The sequence below is a fragment of the Aulonocara stuartgranti genome (genome assembly GCF_965226115.1).
Source record: "Aulonocara stuartgranti genome assembly, chromosome: 5".
In the NCBI taxonomy this organism is placed as follows: domain Eukaryota; kingdom Metazoa; phylum Chordata; class Actinopteri; order Cichliformes; family Cichlidae; genus Aulonocara; species Aulonocara stuartgranti.
Genome location: NC_138943.1, coordinates 11,117,411 through 11,131,039, shown reverse-complemented (window position 1 = coordinate 11,131,039; position 13,629 = coordinate 11,117,411). Strand labels below are relative to the sequence as shown.

At 40.2% G+C, this 13,629-nt stretch overlaps 1 protein-coding gene across 2 annotated transcripts; it reads left to right on the top strand.

Annotated features, from left to right (window-relative positions):
* The first annotated feature begins 53 nt into the window (after positions 1-53).
* On the top strand, positions 54-12,606 carry nol8 (nucleolar protein 8). Of its 2 annotated transcripts, XM_082534753.1 has the most exons (18): positions 54-133; positions 798-926; positions 1,513-1,575; positions 2,427-2,505; positions 2,769-2,925; positions 3,103-3,389; positions 3,895-4,151; positions 4,727-6,216; positions 6,659-6,862; positions 7,031-7,144; positions 7,262-7,358; positions 7,790-7,922; positions 8,014-8,097; positions 9,318-9,613; positions 9,715-9,856; positions 10,097-10,158; positions 10,406-10,488; positions 11,788-12,605. In XM_082534753.1, exons 2-18 carry the CDS (start codon positions 806-808, stop codon positions 11,845-11,847), a joined length of 3,729 nt encoding a protein of 1,242 aa, XP_082390879.1. In that variant the 5' UTR covers positions 54-133; positions 798-805; the 3' UTR covers positions 11,848-12,605. The 2 variants fall into 2 exon arrangements, with proteins under 2 accessions (XP_082390879.1, XP_082390880.1); XM_082534754.1 differs by lacking the exons at positions 54-133; positions 798-926; positions 2,427-2,505 and having other exon boundaries at positions 11,788-12,606.
* Positions 12,607-13,629: the final 1,023 nt, after the last annotated feature.

The following is a 13,629-nucleotide window of genomic DNA, read 5'->3' as shown; positions in this document are numbered from 1 at the left end:
TATTCATTTTTAAACCACCGTTGAGTCTACGGAACATTTGGGTGGTTCCCGAGAAAAATGTTACGGACGGATTTATCTGCAGGACCTCAGCTCCGGACAGAAATTGTGGTAACACCAGCTGGATACATGTGAGGTAAACATTTGTAGCTTTTCGGACTTTTTATGTAAAAATGCTCGCGATAACAAATAAGAGTAGTTATAAATCGACTCACTTAGAGATCATATATGTAGTAGATGCTCTGTGATTTATGTTATGCTCTATTTCTGGAGTTCCTCCAGGCTGAAATGGATTTACTGGATCCACTCAGTTGCTTACAGCTAAAACCTGAGGCTCTGCTCTCAGTCCAGTCCTCTTAAGTTTATTCATTTTGGACGCTGCTTTAAAAGGTGTTTCAGCTTTAAAGTTATTATGAAGTCTTTGGTTTGTAATTTCGTTGGATTGTGCTGTATTATACTGAGACGCACAATGTGCAGTGCAATGGAGTGGACACAATATTAGAAACAGTAAAACACAATTCAGAACCGTACAGACGAGCAGATCTCATCTGGCCTGATCTTTCATGCGAGCAGTGAGAGTATCTGTAGATTTATGAGAAGCATTTTGCTTTTCGCTTTTTGTTTGAATATGAATCTATTTTTTGTATGACTTTCCTGCATGTTTTACAAATGGTTATGTATGCAGTATTTATAAATGTGTAAAATATGCGAGGTAGTGATAGTGTACTTACTATGCCTGGTAGATCAGCTGAACATCAATTTACAAAGCTTTTTAAAGTGTAGCCACCTTATACTTACAGTCACAGCAATGCGGCGACTGTACGTCGGTGGGTTAAGCCACACGGTCACTGAGAAGGATCTGAAGGATCGATTTGGAAAGTTTGGAGCCGTTGAGGATGTGGAGCTCCGGACCAGGAAAGACCCAGAGGGTGAGGAATCCAGTATACACTGACACACTTTGACAGCCAGAATGGTGACAGTAACGATGTTTAAATTCTGTTTATCTAATTTTATTGAAATCACCTTTCACATTCAGCACTGTCACTATCAGGTACTTGTGCAATTGTTGTATTGGAAGGCATCTGATATTAACGAACCAGCAGCATTCATTTATGTATAACTTTATTTGTTAAAAGTTAAAATCCAAAGAAAACTAAACTCTAAAGCATTTTCTTATTTTACTGTGCATTTCTATTTAAAACAAGAAAACATACTTAAAGTTTGAACTTATTTACATCTAATTTGCATTGAAAAAATCTTTAGCTGTTGTTCTCACACTCCACAAATTATACAACTTTATTTACAAGTGATGCTTAAATACAAGATGTCAGGGCTGCTCTGAACATTAAAAATATTTTCAATACAACTGTGAAAGTTTAGTTTACTTTTTTATTTTTTTGGTCAGGGACAATAAAAATTAATCAGAAAAAGCATAATCGAAAATAGATTTATGATCATTATGTTTTGTTCATTATGAATTCTTACATCTTGATAATCTTATTGTTCCTCCTGCAGGTGTTCCCTTTAAAACCTTTGGCTATGTCAACATCAATATTTCAGATGCCGACCTGAAGAAATGTAAGTGACCATAGCTGCCGCTGAAAATCCTCAGATTTAACCCCGAGGTCTAAGTCATTATCAGTGACAACCCCAAACTTCTAACTCTAAACATGTGTTTTAGGATTTAAGGGTTGTCATCCCCACTAAGTAAGTGGGGTTAGGTTAATTGGAGACTCTAAATTGTCCACAGGCGTGAATGCGGGAGTGAATGTGAGTACAAATGGTTGTCTGTGTATATGTGTTAGCCCTGCGACACACTGGCGACCTGTCCAGGGTATACCCTGCCTCTCGCCCTAAGACAGCTGGGATAGGCTCCAGCGCCGTCCGCAACCCTGAAAAGGATAAGCGGAAGCAAATGGATGGATGGATGGATGTTATGCTCCAAGGTGCATAACACAAATACAACACAACAAAAGCAATATATACAAAAACCAGGAATAAGAAGCGTAGTTACAGTATATTTAAGTCTAAATAAGAATTGAGAGAAGCACAGATGACTATTTTGAGGGGAAAAAGTAAATAATTTCTTATGTGTGTCAGTGAGAATTATTTTTTTGTTTGTTTTATATTTACCAAAACCTTGGAGAAAACAAACATATTCTGTGAGCATAGGGTTGGAGTTGTCACCAGTGATGACTTAGACCTCACAGGGTTAACTAACTTATGTAACTAATATTCATTCACACTGTTAGTGGGACGCCTCATCCGCCAAACTGAAGGAACCCTTCATCTAAACATGTAGTTAACACTTTCAGTGAGAATTATGTTTGTGTTGTTTGCACCATTGAGTAAATTTTCTACAGTCTGCTTTCTAAACTAACATTAAAAAAAAACTGTTGCATTATGAGATTGGTGTGTTTCCTCTGCAGGCCTGACAGTGCTAAACAAGTCTAAATGGAAAGGGGGAACTCTGCAGATTGAAATAGCAAAAGAGAGTTTCCTGCACAGGTACAACCACGTCGATCGCGCCATGTAAACACTAACACTAACACTGACAGAAAAGTGGAAATTATTATTGAATTATTAGGGGGGTGATTTTTTTTTAAACTCAGACTTTAATATCAAGGCTCACAACTGTTGATTGTCTGGTTTGAAAATTCTGGATTTTACCGTATGTTCACCAATCTTAAAAATTTGATCTCTGTACCTGTAGAAAATTATTCCTATCTATTAGCTTGAGAGCTAAAAGCTCTGTATTGACTGTGTCATAGGCTGGCTCAGGAGCGGCAGGAGTCAGTAGAGCAGCATCTCCAACAGCCTGCAGCTGAGGACAAGAGACAGAAGCTTCTGGACTCACTGAGTAAAGCTGGTGTGGACAACTTCACCATGAAGGCTGCGGTTCCGGGGACCGAAATCCCAGGACACAAGGTCTAGTCATACTCTTTCCCTCAAGACATGATTATAACGAATGCACTTGCTCTCTTGTGGGGTCATGTAGTCACAATGTGGAAACCAATTCTTTTAAAAATTGAATCCCCTTAACATAAATTATTACATTTTAGTTTTAAGGGTTTAAGGTTGGTGTTGACTGTCCTCTGGTTTCAGGACTGGGTGGTCAGTAAATTTGGACGGGTCCTCCCCATCTTGCAGCTCAGAAGTCAGAAAGGCAGCAAATCTCGAAACCTGAAGTACGACCCATCGAAATACAGCCACAATATTCGCAAACTGGACCGAAACACCATCCCTGATGAGGCCACACCTGTGACCCAGCTCACCTGGGAGGTCCAGGGTGGGGATGACGAAATCAGTAAGAAGAGGCGGGGAGAGTTCCCCCCATGTGAGCCATGGAGACCCAAGAAGAGTCGGACAGACAATGTTTCTGGCAGAACCAGGTATCCATGTGACCTTTTCAGACTATTCAAGTAAACCAGGTTTGATTTGGTTAATCCACAAGGTCTCAGTTGGTTTCTGTCTCCGAGGGCCTCTGGGATTTTAGATTTTCCTTCCTCGATCCACTTTGCCTCCTGGACATTTTCTGTAATTTCTGGGATGCCCAGGTGTTAGCTTTGGAATTATGAGGGATATCTACTGGTACAAGTGATTCTGACATATTTATTTCTGGAGTTAAGATAACTTTTTTTTTTAATGACTAAAACCTCTAATGGATTTATTGTGTTCTTCAAGCCACCTGGTTTCTGAACTTGTTAGAAGTCCACACTTGTTCCTGACATTCCATATTTCCATTTTTGTTTAATTCTCAAAGGTTCCTATCAGATTTCCTGATGTTCCTAGAGCTTTGCAAGCTTTCAATAATCCGTTCTGATTCATGGTTTCTGGGTTTTTGGAATACCAGTTTCTGAATATTTAGTGTCCCTTCCTTTTGTTGATTTACCTTAGATTTGAACACCCTGTCAACTCTGTCAATCGCACTGAGGGTCATCAGCTCACCAACGGATTTGAAAAACAAAACAACCACAGACTGGCACAGAAGAAGTGGACACGCTTTACTGACAACGATGCCGACTCAGAAGAGGAAATCCGCAGGCTGGTGGCAGCTCAGCAGACCTCCCATGTTACACCACAGCAGCAGGAGGTGGAGGAGGATAATCTGGAAGTGGTTGGATATGACTTCTTAGCAAAATCTGCATGCATAGGTAACAGATGTGTTTGAAACAGGCAGTTTGCGCATTTTAAAAATTCAAATTTGTCATTGTTTATGTTTACAATTCTACCTAAGTGATGAGTTTAACTTTATGGCTGCTTATTCATTTTACTTTCAAATGCACATGTAGGTTCACGTGTGCAAAAATGCAATAACAAAGACTTCTCACACAGGATTCTGTTGTACTGAAGTAACCATGAAAGCCACAGGTTTCATTTTGTATGATTTTATTTGTACTTTGACGAGCAGAAAAGATGCCAAATTCTTAAACAGATTACATCAAGTAACCTGATTTTTATTTGTGGATTTTTGTGCCACATTGACTGCTAATTCTATGTAGTGCGTGTGTGGATGCAGATTTCTAGGGAAGAGTGCGGTATTAGCTTTATTCAAACCATGATATCAGGGATGTTCTTTCATTGAGTGACGCTGATCAGTACCAAATTATGTCAAAAGTCACTACAGTAAAAATAATAGAATTAAATATAAGTGAATCATTGTCATTTTCTCCATCCCAGAAAAAAAATTGATCTTTGGAATAGCAGGTTTTCCTCTTTGTGATTCCAGGTGATCAAGACAAGGATGACTACGACTCTGCTGACACAGATGAACTCTTTGCATCGAGGAAACCTCCTCCTGCTAAATGTCAGGAGAAACATACTCCCCCAACAGCAGAGCACCTCTCAGGAAACAACACAGACAAGAAGAGAAAAACAAAGAAGAAGAGAAAAGCTGGAGAGCAAGAGGAAGAGGACGGATCAACAGATGATGAAGAACACCTTACTTCTAGAAAACCGTCCTGCGTGCAGCAAAAGAGGGATTCTAGTGAACAGAAGCTAAATAAGAAAACTCGTGACCTCCCTGTCGTAAGGCCGTCCTCATCAGAATCAGATAGGGATGAGGAAGATGAGGGTGATGAAGTAGACTCGGTAGATTCATGTTCAGACTCTGATTATGAAGCCATGTTTTCTAATATCACCCATCTGGAGATCTCCCTGGCTGACCTGCAGAGGCTAGCTGAGGCGGCCCAGCAGAACTCAAAGACTGTAGCTCCCAGCTTCCTCGGAGCTGGACTAGAACAAGAAACGCTTTTCCCGTCTTTTCCTGCAGAGCAACCTGCTCCAAAGAAAGGCTCCACGCCTGAAGAGATCCTCGCCATGATAATGGAGGACGACAGCAGCGAGGATGAACAGAAGAAGAAAAAGAGGAAAAGACAAGCTGTCACGTCAGCACCACTGCCTGCCTTCCAGGGCACAAAAGCATTGAATGAGGTATCAGAAGACGAGGAGGAGGACGATGGAAGAGGAAGAGAGGTTAAAAAACAGAAGATGAACGCTGATTCTACACAACTGGTTCACAAAGAAACAGACAGCAAAACCATCACAAGCGTAAGAGACCAGAATCATGCAGAAACTAAGATTTCAGACAGCAGTGAGCAAGAAGAGGATGACGATGAAGAAGAAGAAGAAGATGAGAGTGATGATGGTGATGATGATGATGAAGAAGATGAGAGTGATGATGGTGATGATGAAGATGAAGAAGATGAGAGTGATGATGGTGATGATGAAGATGAGAGTGATGAGGAGGAGGAGGAAAAAGGAAAGATTATAAAAGACATGGTTCCTCCTGATGTTTTAAAAAAGGTTACAACTAAAGTTTGTGTAAACACAGAAAAGGCTGAGACTGAGTCTTCGTCTAGCAGTGAAGAAGAGGAGGAGGAAGTGAAGCAGGGGAGGGTGAACTCCAGTCAGATTGTTGTAAATGTTAAATCTGCAGGCAAGGCTTCACCTTCATCCTGCAGCTCATCTGGAAAGGATAAGAATGAGCCGCAGGTCATTTCTGCTAAAGGGGGTGTGAAAGCAGCTTTGAACAGGGAAACCTCCACCAGTGAGGAAGAGGAGGAGGAAGAGCTGGCACTCCCCCGGATGGCATTAGGAGTTGAGGAGGAAGAGGAGCGGCAGAGACAGGCCAACATGAGGAGGCTGGCTGCTGTACAGCAACGACAGAAAGAGGCCGAAGAACATAAAAAACTCATCCAGGGAGCACTAGCCAACCTGGTGAGAGCGCAGCGTGTTTATAAGATTGTTATTGTAATAAACTGATTAGTTTGGAATTATTTTAACCTAGTTAATAAAATCAAAGCAGTACTTGAGGTTTGGAAGGGTTTTTGATTGATGTTTCTTTGGAAAACAAACAAACAAACAAACAAACTAATCTGTAGGACAGAACACAGAATTATAATTTTTCATTATTAATGTAAAATTTCATGGTTTGATTGTTTGTTTGTTTTTAAATATATATTTTTTTCTGATATTAAGAACCTAAAAACATGTCAAGTATATCTACATATTCCTCACTACCTTTAAAAGCAGGCAGAAAAGTTTCAATAAAACTTTAGTCCTCTTTGTGTGCTGAAGGCTTCAGATTTTCTTATGACACAATTCGTATTATTTATTAATAATAATTACTGATAATGATAAAACGCTGTTTCTTCATTAGGATGCTCCCGTGGCAGGAGCAGGGAAACACATCGTATTTGGCTCTGACGATGAAGAAGATGATGGTAATGACGATGGAGATCAGCAGAGGATGGACTCAGAGGTCTTAGCATCAAGGAAGACACTCTTCCAGGACGGCCAATCAGAGGATGAGGCCACTGGTGATGAAGCCACAGCAAATAAAAGTGTCAAAGTAAAAGCAGAGGTGAGTGAGTGCTGAGCTAAGGTCTCTGAACTGGAATATAAGAATTTAAAGCTGCATTCATCCACCTTTATTTCACCAAAGATGGTTATTATCAGTAGACATCTTAACTGATCGTGATAATGTGGCTCTAAACGGGCTGTTTTTTAACTTTGCATTTGTGTGTTTCAGATGCGTCTGAAGTCATCGGGCCCTCAGCTGTTTGGCGGCAGTGACGATGAAGATGAGGAGGATGGCAGCAGGTTTGACATCAAGCCTCAGTTTGAGGGTCAAGCAGGACAGAAGGTGAGAAAAGAAGTTCCACACTGTTGCACAGAGGTGGTCATAATGTTTTAGCTCAACCGTGGACTTGTGCAAACTCGAAACTTCGCACTAAATATTGGTTTGTTGTTTTTTGCTCAGCTGATGGCGCTGCAGTCTCGCTTCGGGACAGATGAGCGTTTCCGGATGGACTCTCGCTTTCTGGAGGAGGATGAAGAGGTTAAAGAGGAGGACGCAGGTGAGACTGTGGATGCAGGTACAGTAGCTGGTAAATGCAGGAAAGTAGATCAAGATGGAGAAACCCCGTGTTTTTTTTTTTTTTATGTGCTCCGGACCAGGTTATTTACAGCATAACACAACTACCATTAATTTCTTCCTATAAGATATTATGGACCTTGGTGTGCTTTTATTTTCTGAAGCTACATAAATCCTTTTGAAATATGGAAAATATCATCAGTCTATTAAAGCATCACCAGCTGGCCTGAAATTACACAGATGTTATAGATAAAATATTTTTTATTAACAAAACAGTCAAGCTAATTTTCTGTTTGAAAGCAGAAAGGTTTTACCAGTTTAGTTGTGCTGTAACACAACCTCTTTATGTTGTACATCATGCACACTTCTTTATCTTCGATTCTAAGAATTATTTGTTACGTGTTTGTGATTCAGAGACAAAGAAAACCCTGGTGGAAGATGATGAGGATTTGGAGGAAGAGAAGAAGAAGACCCTGTCTATTCTGCAGAGTGTTCTTGGCCAACAACACTGCAGCAGCAAGACTGCTGGCAAAGCCAAGAAGTTCAAGTGAGCTTCACACAGCTTCTGAACTGGAACAAGTCATATTCACTGTGGAGAAAATAAAGAAACTTAAAGCTGTGTGACTGTGTGTTTGCAGAGATGTGTCAGTGCTTCATTACGACCCCAGCAAGGAAGAACATGCTGCATTTGAGACCAAGAAAGAGGAAGTCAAGAAGGAGAGGTACAAGCTCAGAAACATGAATTTCCACCTATTTTTCTTAAGTTCTCTAAATAAACTATATTAACACTGTGTTAAGCTTAATGGATAGTTCTAGGATTTTGTAGTTTGTTGTTTTAGACAAATCCAGTAGAAACTTCTGCACCAGCGGTCCCCAACCCCCAGGCCACGGACCAGTACCGGGCTGCGAGAGTTGATGCTCGGGTGTGAAATTTATGATTTTCAGGGTTTCTATCAGCTTTTATCTTTACTTTTTGAAATAGTTTTTATCATTAACTCCGTCTTTTCCCATGTGTTATGAATAAATCTTCTTTTTTCTGGGTACCGGTACTGGTTTTATTTTGTTGTGTTTATCCACTACACCTATTGTCGGATGTAAACCGGTCTGTGGCACAAAAAAGGTTGGGGACCGCTGTTCTACACTCTTTCTATGGTATTTGTTTCCACTAAACACTTCAAAACTAGATCAGAAAAAGTAGTAAGAGATGGAAATTTCTTTTTGCGGGAAGATGTTTCTGACAAACACTGTTCAGTCAAACAAGTAGTACATTTGTTTGGATATTATTTTCCGCAGTGGATTTAATACAAGCCCTGCGACACACTGGCGACCTGTCCAGGGTGTACTCCGCCTCTCGCCCTAAGACAGCTGAGATATGCTCCAGCGCCCCTGCCAAAGCAGATGGATTTAATACGTCAGATAATCATTATTATTGTAGGTGCCAGACTTTGACAAGAAACTACCTAAGTAAAAATAATATATAACAGTGAGTGACTTTACTACTTGTAAGTCAGCTCAGCACAGACCCAGACAGACTACATTTAGGGAATATCAGGGTTTTATTTTTCTGGGCTCACACACTGTAAACAACACAATGGCTGTGTGCTTCTTAAAAAGAACTCGGGCATGCTCAAGTGTCACTCAGCCTTCCCTCCTCTGCCTGAATCACTCTGCCCATCCTCTCCACCTGCAGCTGAGCAGAAACATCACCCTACTGCAACACAATCATAACTATGGTTCTGTGTGTCATCATTGTACTGGTTTTACTGTTAAACCTGAATTCTAACAATGTTTGTAATGTTGTTGTTTTTTTGCGGTACTCAATATTTCTGTCAATAAATGGTTTAATATGGTTTTTGCAAAGTTACAATAATAAAATAAAGTTTTTAGCATTCACATGTGCAGGAAACCAGAAAATTCAACCTGTGATCTGTTGTCTTCACAGCAAAGCTGCCAGGAAGAAGAAACGTGAGGAAGCTCAAAAGCTTCCTGAGGTTTCTAAAGAGATTTATTACGACGTGTCAGGTGACCTGAAGACCGTGTTTGGTCAGAGCAAGGATGAGACGGATCAACAAGAAGAGAAGATGAACTGGGACCAGAAGGAGGAAGAAGAAGAGCGTAAAGAGAAGGAGGAAGAGTCAGCCCCGCTGCTCTCTGTTCCCAGTGTGGAAAAAGAGGATTTGTGTGGATTTAAATTTTCCTTCTTTGGAGATGACACAGAGACAGGAAGTAAAGAGACAGGTAGGTAGAGCCTGAACTGATCTTAATCTTCCAAATACATGAATGCTGTTGTTTTTGGGTTTGTTTGTTTGTTTTTAATCTTTTCATTTTTCTCTAAACAGCCGACTACAAGGTAGAGGCCATTCAAGCTCCAAAGGTGTCATGGCATCAAGACCCACGTTTCCATGACAGCAGCTCAGAGGAGGAAGAGGATGAGCAGGAGGAAGATGAGGAGCAAGGCAACACCACAGCTAAAACTACAGAGTACGAAAAACAATCTGTGTTTGATTAGGAACTATTTATGAGAAAGATGAGAGCATTGTTGCCAGTTATTTTTGGTTCATTAACACAGCTGCTTTCACACACCTGACCAATCAAAGCATGAAGTGGATATGACTGTGAGATTGTTATGAAAGGAGACAGGAGATTGAAGGTGTGTTGAATCGATACAAAGAAAATACAGTATGATCTGAGCTTTTGTGTGTTTTTGTTGCGTTTTTACAGAGTGGTGATGCCGTCACACACTGAGTTCTTCTTCTTTTACCCTGATGATGACAGACTGACAGGTAGGATGGTGATTCCAAAGGAAATAAAAGAAAATTATCTTATTAGCTGTCTGTGAGAGTCAACATGTGTGTGGGTACATTTTTTTGCAAACTCAGAGGTGACAGAACTTATTAAACTGGTATCCAGCAGCTGGTTAGATCTGCAGTCATGTCAGTGGAGATTTCCAAATTTTTGTTGTTGCTTTTTTTTTTTTTTTTAATTGATAAAGGTTCTGATGTGTGATCTGAACACTGTTTTCTCCTTTAGATGGTCCCAAGTCGTTCTGGCGTGTGTCTGAGTTGGAGGAGCAGAGGGAGCAGTGGGAGGAGAGGAGGAGTGCACTCAGACAGGTACAGAGTTTGTATGAACACTGCTAAAACCGGTCAAGAAGTTAAACCTTGTTAGATGCTAAATCTTCGGTTTTAAGAATTTTTTTAAATTTTTTTTTTAATGAGAAACATAGCTCCACAATTTGCTTTCACAGTGAGTGTGGTATACATTGCATATCATAACTTTATTACACTGCCAGACTGTTTTTGTAACACTAGGTTTTTTTTAGTTTTTCTGAAAAAATCCAGTAAAATCTCTCATCTAGACCAAAAAAGGCACATATCTACACTCCCCTTAAAACCACTGCTGCTAATACTGGTAATTGAGTACCTTAAGGTGCCAATCAGTGAGGCAGTGTTAGAGAGAGTTGTGACTTATACACCTCTTACCCACCTTCTGGATGTTATTTGGTTTACTAACTGTCATCTAAGTATAAATCATATGGTACACATTGCAACTTCTTTGTGTTTTGGCTCAGACAATAAAAGTAAACAAGACACAGGTTGTGGTGCTAAGGTCACCCTTCTACCCTGTACAGACATGTGATGCCACGGAGCTTAGAGGCCTTACAGCCTGTTCACCGGGAACATCTTGTGCAAACAAGCCTTTATTCCTTGACTTCATACCTGGCAGTATTACTTGCTTAGGCCTCTGTGTCAGCAGACCTGATCTCTCTAAATAAAACTTAAGCTTCCCGTTTGTCCATTCATCCATTTTCTTTAGTGCTTATCCAGCTCAGGCATGCAGGGGTGCTGGAGCCTGTCCCAGCTGTCATAGCTTGAGAGAATGAATGCTGGACAGGTTACCAGGCACTGACAGGTGGTCTACTTAATGATCTTGAAACCCAGCTACAGCGGCAGTGAGAAACGTCTGCAGTGGCAAGGCATCAGCCCAGAAACCCATAAGAGCAGCGAACCCAGCTGTCGTCCTAACCGCATGATCTCACAAAGTTCTAGCCCGTGATGGATGAAAGTAATCAAGAAGACAGAATTGGAGCAGAAAGATGTGTTTTAAAGTTTTGAAGAGACAGATTGTGGAGAAATTTTTCTCTATGACGAGTAACTTAGATAAAAATATTAGAGCTTTAAAAAAAATACTGTTTATGAGTTCAACATTTTCTTTGAAGTTGTTCGTGGGAGCATTTATGAGCACTGTCAGACAGTTCCATTACCAACCACAACTCTTTGTCTTCATGCAAGTCAAATCTGTAGGTGCATAAAAATGTCTTTGCCAAGTCTGATAATTATGTAGGAGTGAAGACGTAAAGTGGCTCAGGTTATTCAGTAAACATGTTTCGGCTTTCCCGTCTGTGTTCACAGGAGTACCGCAAGAAGCACAAGGATGCTCGGAGGAAGCTGACGTCCTCCCTGAAGAGCTGAGGATTGTGGGCAATGAAGTCTTTGTGTTTCAGCACTCACTGCCCTGAATTCGTGCCTGACAGAATTCATGCCTGACCGATCATTTCTCCTTTCTTGGTGCCAATTTTTTGGCTCGGACTGATTGTAGCAGTCAGCAGGATGGAGAGCAGATGGCTGCCAAAGACAGTGAACTCATCTGAATGTTTAATATCGTCCAGAGTTTCAGATTAAATGTTTATTTTAGTGGATATTAATATTTTTGATGAGATATTTTGTAGTAAGTTTGTTTTTTGTTTTTTGTAAACAGCAGGTGTTACCTGCTGTGAAAACATGAGTTCATATAAGCAGCAGCGCCCACTTATGGAGGACCAAACCTGCTATAAAAGTGGACAAATAAATAAATATGCTTCTTCAAATTAAAATAAGAATAAATGAAAATGAAAGGTATAACTTAACTAAACATTTTCTTTTCCATTGTTTCTGGTTTCAGGCATATTATCTTATCATTATCATTTTTTTTTTAAATCTCACCATTTTTACCCCTCCGCCTGTAAATGGCTGATAGGATATTGTTGTCACCCTGCTGGGCGGGCAGCATGAACACTCAAGTTTGTCAGTGCGATAACTCATAAATGAGGCGATGTAGGAGCTTCAAATTGATACCATAGTGCAGCTACTAAAACTCTCCCCTGAGTTTGAATCTTGTTGACCTCAAGCTAAAGGTCAGAGGTCAAGCTACCTGAAAATATTGTAAATTCCATAACTCAAGAAGGAAGACACCTAGGATTTTCAAATTGATATCGTAGGTGTATCTACTAAACTCACACAAGTTCAAATTCCAGTGACCTTGGCCTCAAGGTCAGAGGTTAAGTCCTCTGAAAATCTTTTGAATGTGCTAACTTCAGGATGTAGGATTTTGAAATTGATGTCTACTAGGAGGCTGAGGGGTAGCACTGGCGGTCGTTTTCTCTTCCGGGTTTGGTCTTCCGCACTTCTGAGATGAGCCACTTTGAATGAGAATATTGAAGCTCCTGTCGCCACTTTGGACCTGTTACCTCATGAAGGTCACTATGAGGAGAGGTTTCAGTCTCCCTTTGTGTTTTGTAAAATAATTTGAATGCTTTCAGTTTATGGGAAAAAGTTTATTAGATACACGTAACTCAAACCAGTCCAGTCTAACGAAGAGTCAATTTAGGATAAGATGAGCTTTATTCTCACTGTGAGCACAAACATAAAATATAATTGGAAAAAGCATATCTGTTGTATATAGACCAATGTTGCTGTAGTTAACTAAAAGCTAAATAAGAAAAAAAAAACTAGACTTTTGAAAAATAATTCAAAGTAACTGAAACCATTTTGTGAACTTGGAGAAATAAAATAAAATTAACAGTCCTAATGAGAGCAGCTTTAACAATGCTGAGAGTTATTATAACCAATTACGTTATAATAACTTATTTGGTTAACTTTGACTTTCAGGTCCGAATTAAAATGTTCCAATATTTTATTTTTATTAATTTCAATTAAATTGTATTCATACAGTGCCAAATCACAACAACAGTTGCCTCAAGGCACTTTGTATTGTAAGGTAGACCCTACAATAATACAGCAAAGAAAACCGCAAAAATCATATGACGCCCTATGAGCCAGCGCGTTGGCGGCAGTGTGAAGGAAAAACTCCCCTTTAACAGGAAGAAACCTCCAGCAGAACCAGGCTCAGGGATGGGCGGCCATCTGCTGCAATTGCATGGGGTGAGAGAAGGAAGACAGGATAAAAGACATGCTGTGAATAATAACTAACTAAAT

Coding starts and splice junctions, on each gene's coding strand:
- nol8 (XM_082534753.1), top strand. CDS start 806: ATGCGGCGACTGTACGTCGGTGGGTTAAGCCACACGGTCACTGAGAAG. Junction 2,506..2,768: donor AAAGAGAGTTTCCTGCACAG/GTACAACCACGT, acceptor ACTGTGTCATAG/GCTGGCTCAGGAGCGGCAGG. Junction 7,923..8,013: donor GGCAAAGCCAAGAAGTTCAA/GTGAGCTTCACA, acceptor GTGTGTTTGCAG/AGATGTGTCAGTGCTTCATT.